This window comes from Oncorhynchus tshawytscha, linkage group LG18, assembly GCF_018296145.1.
Source record: "Oncorhynchus tshawytscha isolate Ot180627B linkage group LG18, Otsh_v2.0, whole genome shotgun sequence".
Lineage (NCBI taxonomy): Eukaryota > Metazoa > Chordata > Actinopteri > Salmoniformes > Salmonidae > Oncorhynchus > Oncorhynchus tshawytscha.
Window position 1 is genome coordinate 23,124,745 of NC_056446.1, and position 18,125 is coordinate 23,142,869.

The 18,125-nt window shown below is 41.8% G+C and overlaps 2 protein-coding genes across 3 annotated transcripts in view; one reads left to right on the top strand and one right to left on the bottom strand.

The window, feature by feature from the left end:
• Positions 1 to 3,675: 3,675 nt before the first annotated feature.
• Positions 3,676 to 8,566, bottom strand: mrps10 (mitochondrial ribosomal protein S10). 2 transcript variants are annotated; one of them, XM_024378218.2, is made up of 7 exons: positions 8,415 to 8,566; positions 8,126 to 8,178; positions 5,969 to 6,032; positions 5,535 to 5,674; positions 5,206 to 5,314; positions 4,874 to 4,963; positions 3,676 to 4,177 (listed from the first exon to the last, which is right to left on the bottom strand). In XM_024378218.2, exons 1-7 carry the CDS (start codon positions 8,559 to 8,561, stop codon positions 4,097 to 4,099), a joined length of 684 nt encoding a protein of 227 aa, XP_024233986.2. In that variant the 5' UTR covers positions 8,562 to 8,566; the 3' UTR covers positions 3,676 to 4,096. The 2 variants fall into 2 exon arrangements, with proteins under 2 accessions (XP_024233986.2, XP_024233984.1); XM_024378216.2 differs by having other exon boundaries at positions 8,126 to 8,187; positions 8,415 to 8,545.
• An 830-nt stretch (positions 8,567 to 9,396) lies between these two features.
• The window catches only part of tulp4a (TUB like protein 4a), a 55,478-nt gene continuing 46,749 nt past the window's right edge, over positions 9,397 to 18,125 (top strand). Inside the window, exons 1-2 of the mRNA XM_042300506.1 lie at positions 9,397 to 9,558; positions 10,631 to 11,963. Coding sequence (XP_042156440.1) covers positions 11,712 to 11,963 — 252 coding nt within the window. The 5' untranslated portion in view covers positions 9,397 to 9,558; positions 10,631 to 11,711. The remainder of the gene's footprint in view (positions 9,559 to 10,630; positions 11,964 to 18,125) is intronic.

Here is an 18,125-nt window from a genome sequence, read left to right on the forward strand (position 1 = left end):
AGAGCTGTTGCTAGAGAATTGAATGTTAATTTCTCTATTATAAGCCGCCTCCAACATCATTGTAGAGAATTTGGCATTACATCCAACCGGCTTCACAACTGCAGATGACGTGTATGAAGTCATGTGGGTGACCGGTTTGCTGATGTCAACGTTGTGAACTGAGTGCCCCATGGTGGCAGTGGGGTTATTGTATGGACCTGCATAAGCTACGGACAACGAACACAATTGCATTTTATCGATGGCAATTTGAATGCACAGAGGTACTGTGACGAGATCCAGAGGCCTATTGTCATGCCATTCATCTGCTGCCATCACCTCATGTTTCAGCATGGTAATGCACAGCCCCATGTCGCAAGCATCTGCACACAATTCCTGGCCTGCATATTCACAAGACATGTTTGAGCATGTTTGGGATGCTCTGGATCTACGTGTACGACAGCGTGTTCCAGATTCCGGCAATATCCAGCAACTTCGCACAGCCATTGAAGTGGGAAAACATTCTACAGGCCACAATCAACAGCCTGATCAACTCTATGCAAAGGAAATGTGTCGCACTGCATGAGGCAAATGGTCTGACTAGTTTTCTGACCAACAGATGTATATCTGTATTCCCAGTCGTGAAATCCATAGATTAGGGCCTAATTAATAAATTTAAATTAATTGATTTCCTCATATGAACTGTAACTAAGTAAAATATTTGAAATAATTGAATGTTGCGTTTATACTTCTGTTCAGTACAGAGCCTTAGGAAAGTATTCAGACCCCTTGACATGTTCCACATTTTATTACGTTACTGCTGTAGTATAAAATGGATCAAATATTTTTGTTCCCCTCCTCAATCTACACACAATTCCCCATAATTCCAAAGTGAAAACAGGTGTATAGAAATGTTTGTAGATTTATTACAAATAAAAACAGAAATACCTGATTTCCACAAGTATTCAGACCCTTTGCTATGAGACTCAAAATTGAGACGGGTGTATCCTGTTTCCATTGGTCATCCTTGAGATATTGCTACAACTTGATAGGAGTCCACCTGTGGTAAATTCAATTGATTGGACATGATTTGGAAAGGCCTGAATGCCAAGCTTCGCGTCTGGAGGAAACCTGGCACCATCCCTATAGTGAAGCATGGTGGTTGCAGCATCATGCTGTGGGGATGTTGTTCAGCGGCAGGGTCTGGGAGACTAGTCAGGATCGAAGGAAAGATGACCGGAGCAAAGTACAGAGAGATCCTTGATGAAAATCTGCTCCAGAGTGCTCAGGACCTCAGACTGGGGCAAAGGGTCACCTTCCAACAGGACAACAACCCTAAAAGCACACAGCCAAGACAATGCAGGAGCGGCTTCAGGACAAGTCTTCAAAATAACCTTTTGAAGTACCCTTTGGGTACATTTTTGAACTTCCTCTTCCCCTATTATTATTAATAATACACATAATAATAACACAATATTTCAGTTGTCGGTGTTTATTGATATTTTAGAGGCAAAGCAGAATTTAAAAATCCAAAGATGAGGTAAACGCCCAGCCGAGCCCCATGTCCAATGGGTATGTCCTCTGGCGTGTTGATGTTAATGTGTTGATGTTCTCCGTATCCATACAGATTTTGCAGTGCATGTAGATCGCACAGGTTTCCTGTTATATTCATCAGAGTTGTAGGAAGGGTGAAGTGTGTGAATCCAAAAAATTGCAATTATACAGATTTTTTTTAAATGTGCACATGGCAGTATTCATACCTTGGTTTTTGTGGTAAATGTGAATGTAAAAATAACTTTTTACTTTTGATAATGTTTTTTATACAAATACCTTGTATATAATGTAGAGGCGTCTGGGATTTCCATTGAAGAGATAAGGGAGGCTGCTGTGACCAAGTCCTATCTGGTTTTAGAGAAAACAAAATTAACTGTAGATGATACATGTGATCTGCAAAACATACCAATACCTTTGTGTGCCTCCTGGTCTGTATACCTGCAGACTCAGACACATACAAAAGTGAGCAGTTCAGTCATCTGCACCCAATGCAGCTATAGCCTTTAATATATTCTTACCTCGTTGTTGATCGATATCCATTGAATTGTGTCCATTTTCTGTTTTAGAAAATGGACAGTGTCAAACACTGCCGTTTTTCCAAATATGAAAAGATAGATGGTATGATCATAAAACAATATCAATTTAGATCATTCAAGGGAGAAGCCTTACCTTACATTGAGATCTTAAAATTGTTCAGTTAAGTGCCTGCACCTGCTGTCATCTCAAATTCAAATGTTTCAGTTGGGCAGTTCGTTGGTGGGTGTTCTTGCAGGAACCTAAGTTGGTTCCTCAATGAACCCCACCTCCTTTTGGGTTCTTGAAGAACGTTTAGGATCTTAGAAGAACCCTTGTTGTAGCCCTAATTTTTAGTGTACCCAAGAAGACTCTTGGCTGTAATCGCTGCGGAATGTGCTTCAACAAGGTACTGAAGTGAGGGTCTGAATACTTCTGTAAATATGTTTTTTTATTTTTTATTATACATTTGCTAATTTCTATAAACCTGTTTTTGCTTTGTCATTATGGGGTAGTGTGTAAATGGATGAGGGGAAAAAAAATAATTTAATCAATTTTAGAGTAAGGCAGTAACATAAAAAGGTGGAAAAAGTCAAGGGGTCTGAATACTTTCAGAATGCACTGTATATGAGTTTTAGCATCCAGGAAATGGCAGATTGATTTCTACATAATGCAACTTTAACCAATTTACTGCATAGTGATATCACCATGGAAAGCCCAATCCTCCGCCGATGCAAACCTGCTTATTAGAAGGTCCTGTGTAGATTGTATTTTCGACCAGCAACTATCAGGAAATAACACAGATCACATTTTTACAGTGTTAGTTTCATCAACTGTTGTACAATCTGATACAAAACACAAGAAACTGAATTTCAACTGCACCGGGCCTTTAATAGATTACCACCAGGCCATAGCCTATGTCAGTACAAATGATCAATATGGCACTGAAATATAAAATATACATTCTTGACATAAGGACAGCAGAAATTACCTTAACATTGCCTGAGTCAACTGCAGCAAAGACTTTAAAGCGATCCAAGCTTCCTCACTCATCTCCACCCAAGGTTGAGATGACTCAGAGGCTTAATATGATTAATGTCTGAGCGTTGTCTTCTTATGTATGACTCATCTGGATCCAGGGGGAGGGGCCGGATCAGAGGTTTTTATGTAGAGCAGCCAGAGGAAGTGACCATGTTGATTAAATGAAGGGAATTTTACCAGGACAACTGCTTATATAACATGAAGCACAGGCCTTTCATTTGGTCAGACTAAGGAAAGGATCTGAAATTCATAGTCAGTAGCCATTGTGGTGAGTATGTTAAAAATATATATTCTAATTCAATGCAATCATTTCCAGTTTTGCCTTTTGTGTATTGCCGTCCTTCAATAAACATCTCAATTAATTTGTGTTGGCCTTCTATACTGATTACAGAACGACACAAAGCAAACCAAATCAATACTCATCAAGAAAGCCAGTCTGCTATGGTGCATACGTTACATCCAACACAATCCTTCTTTATCTGGCAAATAACTCAAAATATCTTAATTGATGTTGTGAAAACAACCGTTATGAATCTGACTGACTTGCACACGGTACCAGTATTCCAAAGAACACATCGTCAAACAAAGATAGACATGATAATGAATAGTTTAATAACAAAACATACATCTTGTAGTCTTTTGGAGTACAGAAAGTTGGACATTACAAGAAAAAGAAAGCCAACTAAAATGAGCAGCATAAAGCTTAACTCAGAGAGCAGATGACTACTGACCATCTCTCTGGACTGAAATAGTCCGTTGCAGTTCTTGCTTTTGTGGAGGATGCCCTGATGCACAGATACTGAGTCACTGCTTGTTCATGAGGGTTGGCCTGAGCTAGGGGCCGCACAGTTACAATACCTATTTGTTTAGTAGTTGATCAGATCATCTATACAGCGCCTTGCTCTGGCTGACCCTTGTCAACAAGCATATTCTCTGGACCGGTCTCAGGGCTGGAGGTTCTGTCTTCTTGATTGGGTGCTGAGATAAGCAGCTTATGTATGTGACTCTGCTCTTATTGGCTGGGCTTCTCTTCAGTTGGCGGGTCGTTCCACATAGGTTCATGGAGATGCTCTGGAACCTTCTCCATGGAGGTCTAAAGATACAGATATTACAACCAGAAGTGGAGTCTGTACGTTCAAATTTGAGCGTGTGTATAAGAATGCTAACAACTTTATTATGTCCAAAACAGATTAAGGCATATGACTGATCTTATTCCTGATAACACAAGACGGCATAACAAAGCAAAAAACATGTAAAAAAAAGAAAAAAAGACAATTGTAGATTGTTGACATTGTGGTTGACTTAGCTACACCATGGAACCTACTCAGACCCTGCATATTTCAAGACATGGCATATGGGGGTGTATTGAAATACTCAATGGACTGGACAATTTTTTTCTTCTCACTCATCTTGAAAAACATTTTTTTTTAAATGTGAAAAAAAAATAAAATCAAACCACCATCATTAACACAATGGAAACATCTAAATATTTATTATTGAAATAGCATGGGCAAAGGCCATGTGGCAAACAATAATGGAGGCACTAGGGATGGGGTGTGAGCATGTGTGTCTGGGCAGAAGAAATGTAGATGTTGTTTGTGTGCGTTTGAAAGTTGTTCATATTTTTATTTAACTAGGCAAGTCAGTTAAGGACAAATTCTTATTTACAAATGGACGGCCTTCATATGTGTATGTTTGTATTTGGTGTCGGAAAAAAGGGGACACCAATGTAAAATACATTTGTAGAAAGGAAACCTATCCAGAACCTGTAACATCTTCTCAATCTTACCTTAGTCACCTCCATGGCCACACCCTCTGGCAGATTCCTCTGTATATATTCCAGGTACACCTGTGCAGTGGATCCAGTCACACGAGAGAGCTAAGGGAGAGAGATGAAAAGGGGATGTAGACATACCACTGACCCCCTGTATCAGTCCATTGAACCTTCCCTATAGCCATCCATCTCATCTTGAAATAAACCCTATGAATCCATTGACTCTTCAGGAGTTCTAACAGAATCAATAGGAGTGGAAACAATCCCCAATGGTATGTTCTAGTTCTGAAAAAGATGAGGGAAGAGGCATTTGTAGGAACTTAAGGGTGGAAGACTGTTTGCCTCACCTCTATGCAGCGGTAGTGCGTCCTCATTTCGTACTGGACCCGGTGTTTCTTGAAGATGTGGACAGATTTCAGAAGTGTCAGCCGCTCAATGTTCTTTGGAGGCTCAAATCTAGTGCAAAAAGAAAATAGACAGCCTTTTGAGTGAGTATTGTCCCACAGTGAGAAAACAAACATTGAGCATTATCATCAAAGCAGATTGGCACTGCTATCTAAATGTAAAAGTGGGTTAGAGATGCTCTGTGCTCATTTAGTCGAAGGACAACTCAGAGATGGGAACATAATGAACTGATGTGACAGTTACAGCTTAACACCCCTCTATGTCAACTCACACTTTGCCCAGAGTGACTCCCAGCTCTTTGGCAGCCAGGATGGCGAAGAACTCATAGCTGTCCAGGACTGCTTTGTCATGGCCCTTCACCAGCAGAGACACCTTCTGGTACAGCGTGTCCGGCTCCTCTGTGACAATCACCTGGAAGGAAAAGAGAAATGTGTAATTTACTAGATAAAAGTTCAGCAGAATAATGTTTGTCATCCATGCTCTATATAGGGTACTGTCTTTTTCCTGGCCATGTGATCTGACAATGAAAAGTCAGGGTCCTAGTTATAGACTAACAGTGCATCAAGGCGATGTAGACAAGGTGTTGAAGGAGTAAAGCCGAAACCACACGGAGACACCGTCAAGGCTTTTGGCACAATAGTGCTGGGGGCATCAAGGCTATTGGCGCTGTGCTGGGAGTGTCAAAAAGAAAACAGGACGACTCACAGATGAGGGAAGAGAGGAAGAGAAGGTTCCAGTGTGGAGGCAGGTTGCAGGCAACTGGAGAGGGCTGTTGTAGGAGAATGGAGAAGGTGAAAATTGAGTTGGATTAGTTAGCTATAGGATTGACAAGTAGTAAACGCTCACTATATGGATTTTACACTTTACTATAGCTAGTAAGCTAGTAGCTGACTAAACGCAACTCCATGGTGAATAAAGTTTCTAATGACCTCCGCAAACAGAGTTGAGTAGAGACCAGGCTTTGTGGAATTCAGTTCCGACTACATTGATTAGCCCAACCAAATCAAATCAAAGTTTATTTGTTAAGTGCGCCGAATACAACAGGTGTCGACCTTACAGTGAAATGCTTACCTACAGGCTCTAACCAACTGCGCAAAAAAATGTATTAGGTGAACAATAGGTAAGTAAAGAAATAAAACAGTGAAAAGACAGTGAAAAATAACAGTAGCGAGGCTACATACAGGCACCGGTTAGTAAATTCTTAGGGCCTTCCTCTGGATAACAGGCAGTTTAGCCTGGATGGCAGGCAGCTTAGCCCCAGTGATGTACTGGGCCGTACGCACTACCCTCTGTAGTGCCTTGCGGTCGGAGGCCGAGCATTTGCCGTACCAGACAGTGATGCAACCAGTCAGGATGCTCTCGATGTTGCAGCTGTAGAACCTTTTGAGGATCTGAGGACCCATGTCAAATCTTTAGTTTCCTGAGGGGGAATAGGCTTTGTCGTGCCCTCTTCACGACTGTCTTGGTGTGTTTGGACCATTCTAGTTTGTTGGTGATATGCACACCAAGGAACTTGAAGCTCTCAACCTGCTCCACTACAGCCCCGTTGATGAGAATGGGGGCGTGCTCGGTCCTCCTTTTCCTGTTGTCTCCTTAGTCTTGGTTACGTTGAGGGATAGGTTGTTATTCTGGTACCACCCGGCCAGGTCTCTGACCTCCTCCCTGTAGGCTGTCTCGTTGTTGTCGGTGATCAGGCTGCAAACTTAATCTTAATTTAATTCAACTTTTGTCGTCTGCAAACTTAATCTTAATTTAATTCAACTTTTGTCGTCTGCAAACTTGATGGTGGAGTCGTGCCTGGCCATGCAGTCGTGGGTGAACAGGGAGTACAGGAGGGGAGCCCCTGGGGGGCTCCAATGTTGAGGATCAGTGTTGCTACCTACCCTCACCACCCGGGGGCAGCCTGTCAGGAAGTCCAGGATCCAGTTGCAGAGGGAGGTGTTTAGTCCTAGGATCCTTAGTTTAGTGATGAGCTTTGACGGTACTATGGTGTTGAACGCTGAGCTGTAGTCACTGAATAGCATTCTCACATAAGTGTTCCTTTTGTCCAGGTGGGAAAGGGCAGTGTGGAGTGCAATAGAGATGGCATCATCTGTGGATCTGTTTGGGCGGTATGCAAATTGGAGTGGGTCTAGGGTTTCTGGGATAATGGTGTTGATGTGAGCCATTACCAGCCTTTCAAAGCACTTCATGGCTACGGATGTGAGTGCTACAGGTCTGTAGTCATTTAGGCAGGTTGCCTTTGTGTTCTTGGGCACAGGGACTATGGCTTGAAACATGTTGGTATTACAGACTCAATCAGGGACATGTTGAAAATGTCTTGTATTGACACTGTCTGTTTGATGGTTCGTTGGAGGGCATAGCAGGATCTCTTATAAGCTTCCGGGTTAGAGTCCCTTGAAAGTGGCAGCTCTACCCTTTAGCTCAGTGTGAATGACGCCTGTAACCAAGGTCAATATTTAAAAATAAAAAAAATAATACAATGCTTACCTATATTTGTCCTCTGTAGTTGTGTGCCTTTGTTTGCTGAAATCCAACATTTTTCTATAAACGTTCATTTAAACCGACTGTTTGCTCGTTTCTGTTTCTCAAAGATGGCAAGTCAGTGCAAATGTGCACGTCTCCGATTACTTAGGCCAAGGGCTCCAAATACTCATTCACCAATCAAATATCTGATGGTGTTTCTATCAAATTTCGCATTCGCGCTGAGTTGCCATCTTCAATAAATAGAAACGAGCAGTCGGTGGTTGCATTTGACGTTTATTGAAAAAGTATGTATTTCACCAAATTATGGTCAATACTTAAATTTAAAAAAATGTACAATGGAGTTGAGTTTAGCCCGCTAGTTAGTTAGGTACATACCGACATAATGTAGATCTCCCATGATATCTGCAAGAGTTCAATCCTATTGATCCCTGTAAAAACTAGCCAAATTGTTATTAGCTAAAACTGTGAATTAACAAAACATGATCAAGGTAGCTAGCTATGGTTCAGGTTATTAGTAAACGCCCTAGAGCAGAGCTGGCTGGCTAACTAAGTTCACACGCAGAATCTGTGCGATAAGCTTCGTATATTAGAGAAATACATGTGGATAACCCATTAATAACGACAACGCAAATATACTTAATCTTAAGTATAGTAAATACTGTACCGATTGTGAGACTCCCACGAATATCCTTCCGAAGGTGCGAATATTTCGACCGACTACCATGGGGGCCGCCATGATTTTTGTGGGGGCGGGACAGTTATCTTCTTCAGTGACAGACTGACCAAGAAAGCGGTGAAATGCTGCCTCCATCGGTATCGGAGTAATAACAGGTTTAATCGTTTATTTTTTATTTTGTATAAGTTATAGGTACATTTAGCCATCTAATTTCTTCTAGAACCTACATTTGTGCTATTTTGCAAAGAAAATAGTGTCTTACTAAGTCATGCCACATGCTATAACATATACAGATAACAATTAGCTATGGTCTGCCAATAAAAATTATTTTTCTCAGATGTTGTTCCATATATTTTAGCAATTCAGAAAATGTAGATTGAAGATCTTCGTGTCTCCAATATTAGCTGTTTTTATCTACAGAAAACGAGGTGTAGTGGACCAAATGATGTATGTCACGTGATACAGTAACCAGGGCCACGTTCAGTTGCCAAACGTTGTAAAACGTTGCCGATAGAAATGCCATGAATAGACCTGATGCGATCCCTCTACATAGAGATTATGTAACATTGCTAGAGAGCCTCTGTCATAAACTCTCAAAGTTCCAGAATGGATTGAAACTGGCAGCCATATTGGTCAGGGAGAAATCCAAACTCCAGTGTATGGTTGTGGATTGACTGCACTTTTTGAATGGAATGTTAACATATTGGCAGTAAATTAAAACAATGAATTTAAAACTGGCTGGCTAGCTAGCTAACCAACATATTGGGCAGAGACATTCTTCAAAATCATTATTTTACACTATCGTATCACAGCACTGGCAAACCATGTTTGACCAACTTCCTGACCAAAATGGCTGAACTTTATAACGTCATAAGAAGGTTAATGAGCATTCTATTATTTCATAAGAAGGTTAATGAGCATTCTATTATTTCATAAGAAGGTTAATGAACATTCCATTATTTTCATTCCCAACTCTATGTGCCACTACGTGTCAGAGGCCTATTTGTTCTACATAGCCTATTTCTATCTGAACGTTCCAAAACGTTGCGTCCTACTGAACGCGCCCCAGCACAGGCCCTGCCCTGTACATTCAGCAACAACACAAGACAAGGGAAGGGAAGGGAGACGAGAGGTAAGCGGTTTCTCATTGTCCATTGATATTTATCCAGCGATATTGACGTTAGGTCTCACATGATTTTAGCATACTGACAACGATACCTACTCCCTTGCTGTTTTTGCAATTAGCCACACAAACGTGTCTTTTCAAAACAAAACGACTAGCTAGCTAGTTTTCTATCGGGCTACTGACTAGCTAACGTAAGCTAACTAGCTAGCCAACCAATTTACAGTGAAGATGCCGATGCTAGTGGTTGGTAACGTTAGCTAGCTAGCTAGTTTTGTGATTTGTAAAATGTCCAGATCAAATGGGAAAATGCCGGTATTTCTGTCTGTGGCTTACTAGTTAACTAGGTACTTAATCATTTAGTTACCCGCTTTAGGTATGCAGTGAATAAGCTGCTAAATTGCTAGCTGGCTAATGCAATTTCTGCCAATATTTAGCCGAATGGATTGATATTATTAAATGGTCACTGTTATTTAGCCCGTTATTCGCTAAGGTTAGCTAACGTCACTGATTGGGCTGTGCTGCCAAAATACCAAAGTATCAAATACTTGCATATAAAGAAATATCTCCAGTTTATGGTGCTAAACCAACTTGATTCTGGAAACTAACGTTAGTTAGCAGTGGTTTATAAGTGTATGCTATTTATTGGAAATCGAGTAGCTATGTTGTGGATAATTATGGCACTGAGCTGTTAACTAGCTGCTGTATCAATATATATGAACATAGTCTGAATCAATGATTTGTAAACCGAACGGGATGGCCAATACGTTTGACAATGGAAGGCTCCAATGTTGTGCCTCCCATCGAGTTGCTTCACAGATCACAGCCGAACAATATTTGTAGTATTTTATTGTCCTGTCTTTTGCGTCGTGGTCTTTATGACCATTCGCCATGCATTCTCCCGCTCTTGATTTCTCTCTCAGATTTCTCTCTTGAGTCTCAACAATGTGAACACAAACGGCGCATTCGGGCTGGTCTTGGCATATTTATTGCTGCTGTGTTTTCTCAGGGGTATCAGTTCTCCTTGATCTTCTCCTTGATCACTCTATATAAAATGTTTATTTTTCTCCCTTTTTCACAGCACTCCTTGACGGGATCCCCGACATAGATTGGAAGGCAAGCTGGGTGACATAATGATTTTGCTGGGAGAAGCAGTACTCCCACGGGTTGGGGTTGACAGTTGGGGTTTATTTATTACACCAAGTCTTTTGCAAAACGTTTATTAAACGGACGCAAACGTAACGGGGAGGGCCCTACTTGCGTTTGTCCAATAGAAACTCTCGTTTTAGTTGCAACACATTTTGTTTTGGACTCATGATTACAGCCCTGATGTGAGGAGTCCCATTTCATACATCGCATGGAGAACAGGTGTTTGGTTCAGCAGTGATGCTACACCGAATTGGACCATATTCAGAATAATCGGATGCTCCAGATTGAAGCAATGGATGGTTTGGAATTGAGATTTGATGCCTGCATTCTATGAGTTTTTTTTTAGTGCTCTGACATTTGCCTTTTTACATGCACTCAACAAATTAGTTTCTTACAGAGCTAATCAAGGCTCTAAGAATGAATGTTTTTTAAACTTATTGCGTAGTTCAAAGTTGTTGGAGGAGCTTTTGTTAAGTTGTTAGGTTAGTTGGCTTTGACTGCAAACAAAGGAAAATAGGTTTTCTTATCCTGTGATCGGATCTACTGTAGTTATAAAATTCCACTTTGTGTTAAGTAAAAAAATGTGTTCGTGGATAACATTTGGTAGTACGCAATGTATAGACCAATACTTTAATCTTTCACCTCCGTGGTCAATACTCATGGAGTCAGTATCACATTGACAGGACTTACTGATTTTAACAAATCGAAATGACCTGAATGTGTGCCTTTGAACTTTTATGCAATCTTCTATGAAATCACCACTGGCCAACCATGTTATTTAGATAATTTAGTGATCAACAACTGATCAGACTATTTTCTTAAAAACGTATGGGAACAAACACCTAGATAGACTACCAAAACGTCAAATAATATGCAGCGTCTGTTCCACGGCGCCGACACGAGTTTGCCTGCAGCGGAGTGGAAGCGCTCATAGCTGGACTACCATCCTTATCAAAAGGCGCGACCTACAGGATTCTTTTACCTCATCGTGGAACGAGTTGCGGTCGGCAGGCATGTTCGCCGCAGTGGAGCATGGCCCCGTCCTGTGCAGCGACTCCAACATACTCTGCCTGTCATGGAAGGGCCGGGTACCCAAGAGCGAGAAGGAGAAGCCGGTGTGCCGGCGGCGCTACTATGAGGAGGGCTGGCTTGCCACAGGGAATGGGAGAGGGGTTGTCGGGGTAACGTTCACATCCAGCCACTGCAGAAGGGATCGGACTACCCCACAGAGGATCAACTTCAACCTGAGAGGACACAATAGTGAGGTAATAGACATGTTTATTTTGTGATTATAAATGTGCACATTGAAGTAATGTTAGTATAGAATCCTAAATGTCATAAGTATTTAGAATATATTTTTATCTTGCTTTTCATGATTTCTAACATCTAATAATACATTAGACAGTTTGTCTGTTTCATATCATTCAAATGTTGAAGTCTGGGTAAAGTAACATTGTATTACCAATTTAATTACTCTCATATACGGTATTGTTAGTCAGTGAGCTGGTATTACTGTGTTTCCTGTGTAAGAGAGAGGAGAGTGGCTGTTGGTTACTGTGGTTCAGATGGACCAAGCTGCTGTGTCAGTATTCCACAAAGCAGCTGACTAGAGCGGAACCCTATAGTGACTGAAGTACTGACTGACTCCCGCAAGAGCTGGTCCCGAGCCTGACCACAGTCCCCCACATTTTATTTTAGCCATATGTGACGCAGCTCGTTTGGCAGTCATGGTTCCAGCGATTTTACACCCTATAGGCAATATCACAATGAGCAAAATGAACCCAAGAAATAGGTTAAATTATCAGAGTTTTTCATGTGGCCCATTTATATCATAATACAGGCTATCTGTATTACTGGGCTATATCAGAAGTTTTTCTTATTTTATTTTTATATATTTTATTGTTTTGTATCTTTTTGTTCGTTTTTTTGTTGCCCTTTTTTCTTCCCAATTTCGTGGTATCCAATTGGTAGTTAGTCTTGTCCCATCGCTGCAACTCCCGTACGGACGGGAGGCGAAGGTCGTGAGCCGTGCATCCTCCAAAACACAACCCAGCCAAGCTGCACTGCTTCTTGACACAATGCCCGCTTAACCCGGCAGCCGGCCACACCAATGTGTCGGTGGAAACACCATACATTTGGCGACTGTCAGCGTGCACTGTGCTCGGCCCGCCACAGGAGTCGCTAGTGAGCAATGGGACAAGAACATCCCTGCCAGCCAAGCCCTCCCTAACCCGGGTGACGCTGGGCCAATTGTGCGCCGCCCCATGTGTCTCCTGGTCGCGGCCGGCTGCGACAAAGCCTGGACTCGAACCAGGATCTCTAGTGGCACAGCTAGCACTGTGATGCATTGCCTTAGACCGCTGCAACACTCTGAAGGCCCAAAACTAGTTTTTTCCTCTCTCTTCCCTCTGCAGCAGACATTTGGTGAGCAGTATGTTTGAAACACCGAATCTCAATAAAATCACAGTATTTTCATCACAATACATATCGCATCGGCACCTAAGTATCATGATAATATCGTGAGATCCCTGGCAATTCCCAGACCTATACAATATTGTGTGCTATATCTTGGAAAATAAATACATGTGACTCTATGACAACATAATGTTTGTTTCCAACATTAGGGCTGCTAAATATGGCTTTGTGTTTTGTTTCCATGCCATGATACTAACGATTATTGCAACTAATGGAATCGTCCCAGCCCTACTAAATTATAGCTTAATCATATTTAGGAAGTTCATTTTCTTAGAAAATAACTGCCCCGTTCTTCTCTGGCCATGCATATATCCCAGTCTATTTAATAGATAACAGACACTCGCCTGATCTCGCACGCCCAATTAGGAGAGGTATGGCTACTGAACTTGAAGCAGCAAGAATGATGAGAGCAGACACTTGCACTTTTTCTTACGTTTTGCATAGCCTATAGCCTACCCTTTAGGCGTGGAAGATTTGCAGGCAGAGACAAATAAATGGGTTATCAATATTTATTGAAAAGGCACCTCTACTCACGTTGGTTGAGTGCCCTCCACTTCTTTCCATTTATAAATATTTGTTTCCACACACTGGTGAACTGCACTGCAGCCTAGTCATGACATAGGGTGGTGGCAGGTTGCCTAGAAGGTAGCCTAGGGGTTAGAGCATGTATTCCCAAACTGGGGTACGCATAATGCCGCTGGGGGTACGCCAAATAAAAATGTGATTCACATTTGGAAAAATATATATATTTTTATTTATATGCTTTGACAAAAAAAAATCTTCACATTTTCAAACAGTCCATTTATATTTTCCAACGGGGAAATACATTTGGGTGAGTTTTTTTTTCTCCCCTGAGCAACCTCGTTTCATTAAACCATCTGGTGTTCAGCGAAATGACAACACAATGTCAAATACAGGTAGCCTAGTCAAATAATTAACATCCAATCTATTAACTGTTACTCTCTCGGGGGAATTCCACAAACGGTCCATATGTAGCCAAACGTAGCTTCTGCTCATTTCGTTTGCTCGAAAATTGATAAATTGTTAAAAGAAACTAAGGCCCATGTCCATAGAGACACATACCAGCTCTACTGGTAACGTTAGTACTGCTATTACCAGCAGTACTACACCTGCACCTGTCGACGACAAGTAGTTCTGCTTCCACGAGCACATCCAATGCTTAGCATCAGTAATTCTACATTTGTTTTTAGCCCAGCTAGCATGGACACTGACAGTTGTGAATCTGATGCAGTCAAAGAGCTTACTGCCCCCGTAACCGGGAAAGCACCGAACAACAGACAGGGGCGTTGGACCATCGAAGAGGTGCAAATATGATGAGAACTACATTGATGAGAACTACATTGAACTACAGACAATGTCTTCATCAAACAACACTGTTTCACGACGCATCAGTGACATGGCAAGATATGTTTTGAAACAGTTACTGCTTTGCATACAAGCCAGTGAACTCTATTTGTTACAGCTGGATGAGTCAACAGACGTGTTGGGCCTGGCACAGCTCCTGGTATATGTCCGTTATATTTATGGGGGGTCAATTAAGGAAGACCTCCTCTTCTGGAAACCAGGACAACAGGAGATTATATTTTTAAAGTTCTGGACAGCTTTGTGACATCAAATGGACTTTGGTGGTTGATGTGTTGATATCTGTACTGATGGTGCAAAAACCATGACAGGGAGACATGGTGGAGTGATAACACGTGCAAGCAGTTGCTCCCCGATGCCATTTGGGTACACTGCAGCATCCATTGAGAGGCTTTTGCTGCCAAGAGAATGCCTGACAGCTTGAAAGACGTTTTGGACACTACAGTGAAAATGGTTAACTTTGTTAAAGTAAGGCCCTGAACTCTTGTGTATTTTCTGCACTATGCAATGATATGGGGAGCGACCATGTAATTATTTTACAACAAACATTGATATCCAATGTGCGCTGGATATCAAGGGGCAAAGTATTGCCACGTTTTTTTTGTTTAAATTGAGAGACGAGCTTAAAGTTTTCTTTACTGACCATAATTTTTAGTTGTCTGACTGCTTGCATGATGATTTCTCACACGATTGGCCTATCTGGTTGATGTTTTTTCTCGACTGAATGATCTGAATCTAGGATTACAGGGAATCTCTTCAGCTATTCAATGTGCTGGACAAAATTGAGGCTTTGATTAAGAAGTTGGAGCTCTTCACTGTCTGCATTATGATTTTTTTTTTGTGCAAATTAACTCAAGTTTACGGACAATGTCAAATGGGATACAGCAAAGTACGTGAGTGAGTTAGGCGCGCAATTATGCAAGTACTTTCCCGACACGGATAACACAACTGGGTTCGTTATCCCTTTCATGCCCTGCCTCCAGTCCACTTACCGATATCTGAACAACAGAGCCTCATCGAAATTGCAACAAGCGGTTCTGTGAAAATTGAATTTTATCAGAAGCCACTGCCAATTTCTGGATTGGGCTGCACTCAGAGTATCCTGCTTTGGTAAATCGCGCTGTTAAGACACTGATGTCCTTTGCGACCATGTATCTATGTGATAGTGGATTCTCAGCTCACACTAGCATGAACACTAAATACAGGCACAGACTGTGTGTGGAAAATGATTTAAGACTCACACTCTCCAATACAACCCAACATTGCAGAGTTATGTGCATCCTTTCAAGCATACCCTTCTGATTAACGTGTGTGGCAGGCTTACAATGATGGCAAAAAAACACATTTGAGTGCGCTGACCCTGGTGCTAGAGGGTGTACCCAGCTGGAGGTTGAATGTTTGAAGGGGTACGGGACTATAAAAAGTTTGGGAACCACTGGGTTAGAGCATTGGGCCAGTAACACGAAAGGTCGCTGGTTTGAATACCCGAGCCGAGAAGGTGAAAAATCTGTCTGTGCCCTTGAGCAAGGCACTTAATCATAATTTGCTCCAGAGGTGTCGTACTACTATGGCTGACCCTGTAAAACAAAACATTTCATTGCACCTATCCTGTGTAATCTAATCTGCGGCGATAACAAAATATTTGAATCCCAAAGTTGTCTGTCTGACCGCCCGCATGCACCATGAAAAATGTTGACCACGCTGCAATGATCTATGCCGGGGCCCGTGGGAATGCAGCCATCTAGCTCCAAGTACCTAAACTGACACAATGTTTTTTTATGAGGTTGTTGAACTAGGTTTGCAATAGGTGTGTGTTTTTTAAGGGATTTTGGTTGATCCTCATTTTACCCACTTCCAGTCACGTTCATTCAAGTACATGTTCATCTGAAACAACAGTTCCCCCTTTCACACTTTCCCTAGTAATGAAGTCTGTAATATCCTTCCCCAGACTATATTTCATATAAAGCAATAAATAAGCATATGCTTTGGGAAATGTAAAATCCATAATTTGGTAGCCGGGCGCATAATTCGGTGTCTCTGACAGTTTGGAAATTAGTTTGCCTAATGAATTCTATCAGGCTATGACGAATGTGCTTACTCACATCACATCAGCTCTCTGTTGAGTAGTGAAGAGAGGAGGGAACCCACTCCCATGACCAACTGACCAGCGTCTCCACTCTATATTTATGTGACTGGCTGCTGGCCTGAACAGGGAAATCCACTTTATCAGCAGTTATGGGAAGGGCATCAGTGCCGCTGTACTTTGTCAGCATGGGTAATGATGTACCTTCATGTTAAATAGGACACCTCACAGAATAGAATAGGCCAAAATCTAATGTGAGCTCAAACAGAACAGCCAAGGTCAATAACTACGACAGACAAGATTAGATTGGTCATAATCACCAGAGCAGCGACAGTTATGGGTAGTTTAGTCCTTCAGTGTTTTCTGCCATCTGAATGGATGAGTTGTTTGGATCCTGGACAGGAGTGGGTCGAAGGGAATGAAGAGAAATGCTTTTAAAGACATGCTCCGGTACTTTGGTGACTAAAAGTGTTTTTTAAATCTCCCGCTTTGGACAGGATGTGTCAATGTGCAGTTCATACATGCGTAATCTATTAGCAGAATTACTGTCTTACCTCAATTGGCCAAAAAATCCATAGTTTGAAAGCAACTTTTCTTGAAGCTGTGCTGTGCCATATTCCCTACATTTCCCCTCATGTGGGCCAGCCCCTAGCAATTTTAGTTCTAGCCATTAAGCTTCAGCCCCTTGCATTTGAGTGACAGCTAGCAAGAGGCCTGCTCAGCATTATCCAATGAGGGTTGCGGGGCAGGTCCAATGGCTCAGTGGACACAGCAGAGCGAGAAAGCCATGAGAAGTTGCGCATACAATGCCTTCAGAAAGTATTCACACCTCTTGACGTTTTCCACATTTTGTTGTGTTACAGCCTGATACAGACTTCCTTCCTAACTCAGTTGCTGGAGAAGAAGGAAACCCCACAGTTGCAGAGTTTAATGGCTGTGATAGGCAAAAACTGAGGATGGAACAAAAACATTGTAGTTCCTCCCTTAGGGATGCATGATATATCGGTGAGCATATCGGAATATGCCAATATTATCTAAAAATGCCAACATTGGCATCGGCCTGATGTCTGTCTAGTTTAACGGCGATGTGAAAAACCGATGTCAAAGCTGATGTGCATACCTATATAACGTAAGTAGATGATGTGATGACATCACAAAAAGAAAATGATGCTACACAGAACAAATGATGCTAATGTAATGACTACACAGAACAAAAACAGAAAAGTCCTAAGGGCACACTTCCAACAATTAAACAAGAAGTTGAGCAGTCATCTGAAAGAGTAAGAACATTTCAGTGAGACAACTCAAAGGTGGAATTCTTTGCCCATGACAATCAACCGTCCTCTGTCGTGGATGATGTTGGCTTTCACCGTCTGGTCGAGCCTCGATACACACTATTTTTCAGGTGTTGCCCTACCGGAGTTGTACGTTTCAACAATACTGTGCATCTATGAGCTACTTGCTATGGGCGTCACTGCTATTAGCT